The sequence below is a fragment of the Martes martes genome (genome assembly GCF_963455335.1).
Source record: "Martes martes genome assembly, chromosome: 10".
NCBI lineage: Eukaryota > Metazoa > Chordata > Mammalia > Carnivora > Mustelidae > Martes > Martes martes.
In genome coordinates, this window is record NC_137898.1 from 11,222,206 (window position 1) to 11,232,860 (window position 10,655).

A 10,655-nucleotide genomic window follows, 5' to 3' on the forward strand; every position below is an offset into this window, starting at 1 on the left:
GAAGGATGTTGGCTAGTGGGGTGCCCACTAATCACTGTTAGCAAAAGGATGGCACTCTAGGATTACCCCAGCCCAGGCCATGAGTCCACCCCTGTGGCCAGGCTTGTGGAACCTCTGGTTAACTCTCCTGACACGATCACAAAGTATGGGAGGGGTCCACCAAAGGCTGTGCAGGACAACACAAAACAAAGAGCACTGCTATGTTTAGATGACCAGATGTCCCAAACTAACACTGCTCCTGGACCTTGCTTTCCCCGGGACTCACCTTCCTTCTACATTCAAGAACTGTTTTATACACACATGCTATAAATACAGCAGCCCCAGTAGTGTTCCCCAAATCTAACTGGTGCACTGATATTTGTTGTGTGACTGCTATGTGACAGACCCTGAGCTAAGAGGTGGAGACGCAGCAGGGAACAAGAAAGACAAGGTCCCAGACCTTGGGCAGCTCAGTTTTGGACTCTGAGCGATCCCCCAAGATTAGTGATCAAGTATATCGCTTGTAAAGCTTATAGAGGCCAACTCTCAGCTATGCCCAATCAATCTCTCATTCCCTCTCCCTCCTGCCCCCAGGCTCTCTCTGTGACACCTAAGCAACCTGACAAGGAGTGGGACTGCCAGAAGACCATGGACTCAATACTTCAGGAGATTGAGCAGGGGAAATTCCACAATCCCATGTCCATTGCCCAAATCCTCCCTTCCCTGAAAGGCAAGACATACCTGGATGTGCCCCATGTGTCCTGCAGCCCCGGTAAGAACTCTTAACATCTGCCTTTCCTTATGTCGTAAAGCAGGGGCTCCTTATGTAGGTCAATTTTAAGTGGCAGACAGGCTTATTACGTAGGCAGAGCCACATCTGATATCCAATCCCCAAGTGTTGTGTGCTAACACACAGCCATGGCAGCCTGTCCTCAGAATTCAGCCCCCGTGTCTACTTCACTCAGTACACATTAAGTAAGCACCTACTATATGCATAGCATTTTGTGAGACGTTGATGAAGAGGGGAGGTCCGTGGTCCTAACAATCAGATGTTATATAACTTCCTTCATTCATTTGACAAATGCACCAAACCTTGTGCATTATCTTATGATACCTGCCCTTTACAAGGTCAGGATACAGATATGTAGACAAAAACTACAACATTTGGAAGAATGAAATAAGTATTAAGTAGAAATAGAAGCCACATGTATTGCATAGCAAAGAAAGTGTGACCAATCATTGAGCTGGTCTGAGACACTTCTGAGAAAAAGAGTTGGCTTTTAAGCCCAGACTTGGGGGTCTAAATACAAGGCCTTGGTGCTCCTGGCACACCAAAGGAATGGGATAGAAACCTGGCATATTACCTTTTTATTTTAAATATCTCTATTTTAGCCAATAAAAAATATCATAAAGGGCTACTTAAAAATTCAAACTTTGTAGAAATATGCACAAAGAAAGTAGGAGTCCTGCATAAAATTTTATCCCTCCAGCAATAACGAGTCTTGGCAAAGATACCTCCAACTCCTCCTTCTAGACAAATACTAGTATAAAGTGCTCATGTCTTATGTTGCATGGATTTGCTGAGATAAGCAGAGATTACTAAATTCCCTGTCTATCTCAGTATAGAATCTACAGAGACTGTAATCAAGGAACCCAATTCTAATCACACCAAACACAGCTACATTCACAGAACTCCTCAGGCTGCTTCCCAGTGATTTCCCAACCTGGACAAGGTGGCCATGGAGTCTTTCCAAGGACTCTACACTATAGTTGCCCAGGTGTTTTGTTAAATGGTCTGAAACTTACTACCTTTGCTTCCAGATTGACAATGTTACCAAAAATCCCACAAATCCACAGAACTCAACCATGTAAAACACATGACTGGGGGCTAACCATCCTCCCTTCTGGTTATAAATTCTTTCTTTTTAAAGATTTTGTTTATTTATTTGACAGAGAGAGAGAGATCACAAGGAGGCAGAGAGGCAGGCGGTGGGGGGGTGGGGAGCAGGTTCCCCACTGAGCAGAGAACCCAATGCGTGGCTCCATCCCAGGACCCTGGGTAAACCTGGCCATTCACAGACCTGTACCCCTGGGGCTAATAATAATTCATAGACCTGTACCCCTGGGGCTCATGACCTGAGCCGAAGGCAGAGGCTTTAACAAACTGAGCCACCCAGGCGCCCCTGGTTATAAATTCTTTAAACAAAACTAATGTTCACTATAAAATGAGCCGTCTCCACATCACTCGGCATCAGGGAAATACAAATCAAAACCACAATGAGATACCACCTCACGCCAGTCAGAATGGCTAAAATTAACAAGTCAGGAAATGACAGATGCTGGTGAGGATGCGGAGAAAGGGGATCCCTCCTACACTGCTGGTGGGAATGCAAGCTGGTGCAACCACTCTGGAAAACAGCACGGAGGTTCCTCAAAAAGTTGAAAATAGAGCTACCCTACAACCCAGCAATTGCACTACTGGGTATTTACCCCAAAGATACAAATGCAGTAATCCGAAGGGGCACGTGCACCCGAATGTTTATAGCAGCGATGTCCACAATAGCCAAACTATGGAAAGAACCTAGATGTCCATCAACAGATGAATGGATAAAGAAGAGGTGGTATATAATACAATGGAATACTATGCAGCCATCAAAGAAATGAAATCTTGCCATTTGCGACGACCTAGATGGAACTGGAGGGTATTATGCTTAGCGAAATAAGTCAATCAGAGAAAGACAACTATCATATGATCTCCCTGATATGAGGAAGTAGAGATGCAACATGGAGGGTTTGGGGGGTAGGAAAAAAATAAAATAACAAGATGAGATCAGGAGGGAGACAAACCATAAGTGACTCTTAATCTCATAAACAAACTGAGGGGAGCTGGGGGAGGGGGGTAGGGAGAGGGTAGTGGGGTTATGGACATTGGAGAGGGTATGTGCTATGGTGAGTGCTGTGAATGAAGTGGGTAAACCTGGCAACTCACAGACCTGTACCCCTGGGGCTAATAATACATTATATGTTTATAAAAAATAAAAAAGATACTAAAAAAAAAGAAAAGAGTTAAAATGAGCCATCAGCTCTTCAGCTATGAGCAATTCTCTAGATTGGAAATGAGAGCTTCATAGATCACACGAGTTCCTCAGAACCACCCACAAAGGACACAAAATCTTTGCCATTTCTTGAAATGTTTCTTTAGGATAAGTTGGTAATAACAGAGATTTTTGCAACTATAGTACAAACCCTGTAATCATTAACAAATGTGACCTCTTTGCTCTTCACAGGTGTTGAAGTGCAACCAACTCTCCCCACTCAACCCAGCCCTGTTCCCACCACAGCATCCAACATTACCATCATATATACCATAAATAACCAGCTGAGGGGGGTGGGTCTGCTCTTCAATGAGACCATGGACGTTAGTGTGAAAGGTGGATCAGTACTACTTGTTGTCCTAGAGGAAGCACAACGCAGAAATCCCATGTTCAAGTGAGTGCTGTAAGCAATGTTCACCATTCTCCCCAGACCCCACCTGAATTCCCATTCTCTCCTTCCTTCCTTCATTTTCTTAATTTTTTTCCCTTCTGATAATTTAACATCATTTCATCACCCCTTGAGAAGCATGCAATCTAGTAACTATTAAAGCTGGCTTAGGAAAATTCAATCGCCCAAGCCAACATATGATGGAGTTTTACAAACAGGAATTCAAAGCGGGGAGAGTCTATTGTGGGTTAGAACAGTCCAGGAAGGCTTGTGGCTTTGGAGCCCAGTTGAAAAATAAGTACTGTTAGGAAGATGGGGAAAGATGGTATTCTAGAAAGAGAGAATGGCTAGGACAGAGCATTTGAGACAGGAATAAGCAAGGACTTCAGGGTCAGTGAGTAGGCCAGCTTGACTAGAGAAGAGAATAGGGGACTGAATCAAGTGCGTAACCTGTAAGGATAGGCTGGGTGATACAAAGTCTGAAAAACTAGGTTAAGGAGATCAGACTTCCTATTAGAGAAAGCATTGCAAGTTTTTAAGTAAGAAAAGTCACGTTGTAAAACGTTAATTGGTTCGAGAATGGGAGACAAGGAGGAGATCTGGGGCTAGCCTGAGGTAACAAATCTGTGAGGTGATGAAGACCCTTCTAGGACAAACAGACTCACACCAAGGAAGATGCCATTTGGCTCTGTGAGTACTGGGGGAGGGGAGGCGGCAAGAGAGAGAAGCTTCCAAACTTTTGATAGGAGTGTCAGGAGGAAAGAATGTCTTTCAGAGAAAAAGACTTAGTTCCTTTAGACATGTCTAATTGCGGGTGTTCAAAACAGCAACATTAGGGAGCTTTTGGAGGTTTAGATGAAGGCCTAGAAAAAGAGGTCAGGACTGGCGAAAGAGGTCGGATGGTCATCTGATAGAGGGGATGACTTAAGTTGAGGAACTGTGAAGAGGTAGCAGAGACAAGTTCCCAACAAGCCACGAGTCCAGAGTGCCTGGCTGGCTCAGTCAGCAGAGCAGGCGACTCTTGATCTCAGGATCATGACTTCAAGCCCCATGTTGGGCATAGAGTCCACTTTAAAAACAACAAACCAACCAACCATGATCTATATGCCCATTTTACAGATAGCACCACATAGTCCCAAAGAGGCTAAGTAACATTCCTAAGATCCCATGACATGTAACTAGTTGACTGTGAAGCTCATGTTCCTTCCACTGTCAGGAGAGGACAAAATATAGAAATAAATCCTGAGAAATAAAATTAAACTTGGGATGTCTTCATAATTTGCAAGAAGAGGAAGCAATAGAGAAATATGGAGAAAACTAAGCTCACAGAAGGAGCAGAGGGGAAATGCCAGGTCCTGGAAAGGAAAAGAGGAAAGACCTTCAAAGGACAATGACGTGACCCAAATTCTGCAGAGATGCCAGAGAGAAAGACTGACCAAGCCCAAGGAAGTGACACCTGAGTGGGATGTGGAACCTGTTCCACAGGATTAGGTTCCGCACATTGTGCCTGCTGTCCACAGCCCAGCTCCGTAATTCCCTGACTCCCACAGACAGGTCAAGACAAAAGTTGCGTTTCAAGAATACTTAGTTTTCAAATACCCTCGGAATATACCTTACTACTTCTCTGAGCTTAACTATAATTTTGCCTGATTTTTCTTTTTCTGACCGTGCATGTCATGAATACATACAGTAGACTGTTGGGGGGTGATGCATAATGAGCAAAACCTCTAAAACTAGTAGTACACTGTTAATTAATTGAATTCAAATAAATTTTTTTAAATGGAACAAGACAAAGCATGTACAGTGTGTCCATAATGTAATCACTGTTGAGATTTCTTTATGATTTTGTGGGTGTTTTCTTCTGTGCATGTTATAGATAGCTGTGACTCCTCACATGGGTGGGATAGTTATTTTCATGTAAAATTTGTGTCCCACATTTTCACCTAACAATTATTGCATGAGCATATTTAGTGTCACTTAAAAGTGTGGAAAAACACAATTTTGCCACTGCCAAAAAAAAAATTCAATCTTGGATATTCGTTTCATCACTCATGTAAGTATTCACCCATTGTTGGGTGTGTACATTTTTTAAAATTTGCTTATTGATAGGTTTTTTTTAAAAACTCCGTTCATTTAAATATCATTTAATACCAAGTGAAGTAATTTCACATCTGTTAGTCATTAGCAATTTCTCTTTTAAGCATTTTTTAAATAAACATATTTTTAATTTGCATTAATTTCATTTCTACCTAAAGGGAGACATTTTTTTAACTATGTTCGGTTAGCCACTGTATAGTACATCATTAGTTTTTTATGAGTTTTCAGTGATTCATTAGTTATGTATAACACTCAGTGCTCACCACAACACGTGCCCTCCTTAACACCCATCACCCAGTTACCCCACCTCCACTCCCCTCTCCTCTGTAACCCTCTGTTTGTTTCCCAGAAAAGCAACTGATTCCTGTGCATTAATTTTGTATCCTATCACACTGGTGAATTGCTGTATGAATTCTAGTAATTTGGGGTTATTTTATGTGGATGACATGATACTTCAGGGCTTTTATATGATCTCTAAAGTATTTAAAATGTCTCTGTCCCTTCACCTTAACCCCTTATTGCCTGACCTAGATGAGGTTAATCACATATGTTTTTATTCTTACAGATTTAAAACCACAATGACATCCTGGGGCCTTGTCATCTCTTCTATCAATGATATCACTGAAAGTGTTCATGAGCGGACATACTGGCAATTCCTTAGTGGCAAGACACCTCTGAATGAAGGTGAGAAAAGGAAAGGAATCTGGGACTTTCTTCTATCGTCTGCAGGCTGCTTTCTTTCATTTACTTATTTAATTCATTCATTCATTTAATCAAAAACTGTGAGACTGTATGTATATGTGAGATACTTGTGTATACAGTGATAAAATATACAAGTACATGTACACATGCATTATGAATATATATACAGTGATTCGACTGAGTGACAGATAAATGACGGGTAGGTAGATAGATGATAGAACAGGTGGCTGGCTTTCTAAAATAGCTTTTTCGAAAATCAAGAATCCTGACTCCATCCTGAGCCAATGGGGGTATATCCAGTGGCCAAGAAAAGTGGACTGACCTCATGAAAGTGATAGGAGCTGAGAAAGGAAAACGCAGATAATGTGAGAGACCAAAAAAAAAAAAAAAAAAAAGGTAGAAAAAGTAGTATGTGATCCAAGAAGATGGTCACTTTAGGATTTAAAAATTAAATAGCATCATGTAATATAAAACCACAATGACTTCATAGCCTGTGGGAAACAAATATGAGGAAGGGGGAACCTAGCTCTTCGTGCAGGGATGTTATCGTATGTCACATGTCTCTGTAGGTATCGGTGATTCTTTTTTTTACAGAGAGAGAAACTAAGTCTCGGAGGCGTTAAAGGGACTTGGCAAGTCCTGCATTTAGGGTGGGACTGAGCGATCATCCAGCTCATGCTTCCAAACTGTAGTATGACCGTCCTTCCCCCACAACTTCACTCAGCATTCATTTTTCTTCTTGCTCTAGTGTTTTTTAAAAATCTCCAAAGAGAAGAAGGTTTATGCAGGTTTTTGTGGGGAAAGAGGCAAGAATAAAATTCAGACGTCAGCAAAACCTTAACATTCTTTAAAATTTTGCACAAACACTAAAAATAACTCTAAGTTAAAGAGCCACGCGTGTTATTTTATCTAAGGAAGATGTTTGTTAGTTAAAGGATGTTAATCATCACGGTGCAGGGAGATGTGAGGCCACGTAGGGTCACAGCAGAGCTGAGGCTGTGGCTTTGTAAGATGCTTCCTTCTCCAAGATTACGATGGGAGAGATGTTTTCTTAGAGTCTGTCAGGTACGTAACAAAATCTGGCCAGTCAGAATTTGTTGAATTGCAGCAAAATGCATAATAAAGACCTCAAGGTTACATAAGGGTTGGTTAGAAGCCCCTTCTCCTACTTGCTGCTTTAGGCAAGGAGTGAATCTTCTCAGAACCAGTTTCCAGAGCTATGAAATGAACACAGTAATAACCATTTCTTGGTTAGTGTGAAAATTAGAAATAACATGTTTAAAATGAGTAAGTACAATGTCTTCTGCATAGCATGCACTCACAAATGCTCAGTATAAGTATTATTAGTTCTCCTATCACCTTCATCTCAAGAATCGCCCAGGAACCTAAATCAGGGTTAGTTTCATGTCTGCCAATTACCTTTCTTCTCTGGGGAAAGAAGGGGAAACAGAAAGGCCTCTGAGATCCAAAAAGATCTGGGCCTGGAATTACTTTTTCTGATGCCCAGTGACTTGAAAGCTAATCATCAATACTGCCATCATCTAACTTCTCTGCCCTGAAATACAAGACTTCTCAACCCACTGCCCTTCCCTACTTTTGGCAAAATCTTCAAAAGTGAACATGAGTTCCTACCTCGAATGTTCTAAACTTGGCTTAACTAAGTCATTTTCTTGCACACTTGCTATGTGTCAGGTACTATATGAGGCATCTGGCAGTCATTATTCCTAATCCTGAAATGTTTCTTTGAGGTAAATATTATTAGTGCAATTTTAGACATGAGGCAAAGGAGGATCTCACAATTTACGGGGCTTGTCCAAAGACATGCTCCATGTGGCAACTCTGAGCCTGGAAACAAAGACTCCCTAAATCTCAATTCCATGCTCTTCCATAGTCATCAAGCTGCCCATTGCACTCTGGGATGATTTTACTCCTCTAGCAAAGGGGCTGGTCATTTGGGAGGTGGGGGTGTTTACACGCACCATCGTCTCCTCATGTTCTTCTCTGCTCGTTTCCAGGAGTTGCTGACTACAAACCCTCCAACCGTGAGCACATCACGGCCAATTTCACACAGTACTAAAGACAAGGTGGGTTCAGGTTCTCTCACACATCTCCAAAAGACGGTGGAATTTTTGTTCACTTTATTCCAAGTCTATGCAAAAATACCCTGGATATCTATAATGCTGCTATATTCCTGCTAAAAACACAGAAACCACTATGTAGAATAAATGATTCAAACTTCCCTGGAGTCTTAACATCTGTGGCCCATGAAAAAAGGTCCAGCTTCTCAAGGCAATGACTGCCAGTCATCATGAGGGGAGAAGAGAGAGCCCACGTGATGTTTTGGAGTTCATTCTGATCTTCGTGATTAATTAACAAATGGATTCCTTTATTTCTACAAATGAAGTGATATATTTTAAAAACTCCTATTTTAAAAAAACCTATTTTTGTTTCTTATACCAAGTACTATTTTTCAAATCACTTAGTGAAATGACCAAAATTATTTCATAAGTCTCCCAGATGATTTAGAACTAGGTAAATCATGTTCATACTCTCCCCTTGCATTTCTAGTATTCATTCTGGGTAAACTAGTTTAAAATGTATATTTTTATATAATTTATAGGTAAATACATACATTTAATATATAAGTATAACCTATAGTATGTAATATAAAATTTGATATCTATTTTATATTTGATATCTATTTTATATATTAAATATAAATATTTAAAATCCCACACCACACATATAACATATGTATTCTACACAGTAAATAGAAATACAGATCTATAACCACACCCTATACCTACATTTGAAAGAAAAATTAAGCTTTCAAAGACAGTCATAACTCTAATCTCTGCTGGTAGGAGTCAACACTGGTACCAACTTTCTAGTGAAGGATATGAAAATTGTATCAGAAGACCTAAAACAGACTCAACTACAACCTCCAAAATCCCAATTCTGAAAAGTATACAAAGGAGAGAATCACAATAGGGCACAGATATACAAGAATCAAAATGTGTGCGGAGGCAATTAGAGAGCAAACCCTAGAGATGCAGCCTCAGTACATTTCCTGAACTGACCCCAAGGCAGAGATTCACCTGCCCCATCGCAGGTCTCCACCCCCACTGGCCACAGGGGCTCCCGGGAGAAGGAGGTGTGAGCCACCAGCCCAAGCCCTCATCCCAAACATACCATTAGGTACATCATTGGACCCCAGGAAAAGCCCAGCGCTGGTGCTGTGATGGAAGGCACCCTCCGGGAGTGTGAATAAGTGATCTCTCATAACATGCCCTGATATTCAAAATATAGAAAACGTGGAAACAGTCTACATGCCCAACAATAGGGCAATGGAGAGATAAACCCTGGTGGATCCATATGCTGGGATACTTAAAAGTCACCGAAATTCTGAAGTCCACATATGAGTGAGAACATACAGTATCTATCTTTCTCTGGCTGACTTCACTTAGCATTATACCCTCTAGAGTACCCATGTTGCTGCACATGGCAAGATTTCATTCTTTTTTATGGCTGAATAATAGTCCATTGCATAGCTACACCACATCTTTATCCATCATCTATGAATAAACAGCTGGGCTGCTTCCATAATTTGGCTATTGTACTAATGCTGCTATAAACATGGGGGTGCATATATTTGTTTGAGTTAGTGTTTTCACTTTCTTTGGGAAAATACCCAGTAAAGGAATAACTGGCTTATATGTGGAATTTAAGAAACAAAACAAATGAACAAAGCAAAAAGAGACAAAAAACAGACTCTTAACTACAGGGAACAAACTGGTGTTGCCAGAGGAGACCTGAGGGGTGGGGATGGGTGAAATAGATGGAGAGGGTTGAAAATACACTTATGGAGGGGCACCTGGGTGGCTCAGTCTATTAAGTGTCTGCCTTCAGCTAAAGTCATGATCCCAGGGTCCTGGTATCGACCCTTGTTTCATTGTTCAGAAGTAAGCCTGCTTCTCCCTCTGTCTGCCCCTCCTCCTGCTTGTGCTCAGTGTCTCTCTCTCTCTCTGACACATAAATAAGTAAAAAACAAAAATTTTAATGTACACTGGGACGCCTGAGTGGCTCAGTTGGTTGAGCATCTGCCTTTAGCTCAGGTCATGATCCCAGAGTCCTGGAATCGAGTCCCACATCGGGCTCCTTGCTCAGCAGGAAGCCTGCTTCTTGCTCTGCCTGTTCTGCCTGCAGCTCTCTGTGCTCCTGCTCTCTCTGACAAATAAATAAATAAATAATCTTAAAAAAATAAAAAAAAATTTTTTAAAAAGGTACACTTATGGGGATCAGCATTGAGTAATGTATGAAGTGTTCGATCACTACTTGTATACCAGATACTAATATAACAGTGTATGTTAATTATACTTTTTTAAAAGGTTAAT

The 10,655-nt window shown here is 41.2% G+C and overlaps 1 protein-coding gene across 1 annotated transcript in view; it reads left to right on the forward strand.

The window, feature by feature from the left end:
* Positions 1-8,338, forward strand: part of CBLIF (cobalamin binding intrinsic factor) — a gene marked incomplete at both ends in the record, with an annotated part of 88,738 nt that extends 80,400 nt beyond the window's left edge. The window contains 4 exons of the mRNA XM_080816910.1: positions 574-751; positions 3,267-3,468; positions 6,125-6,243; positions 8,277-8,338. Of these exons, the coding sequence (XP_080673036.1) occupies positions 574-751; positions 3,267-3,468; positions 6,125-6,243; positions 8,277-8,338 (561 nt within the window). The remainder of the gene's footprint in view (positions 1-573; positions 752-3,266; positions 3,469-6,124; positions 6,244-8,276) is intronic.
* Between the last annotated feature and the right edge of the window lie 2,317 nt (positions 8,339-10,655).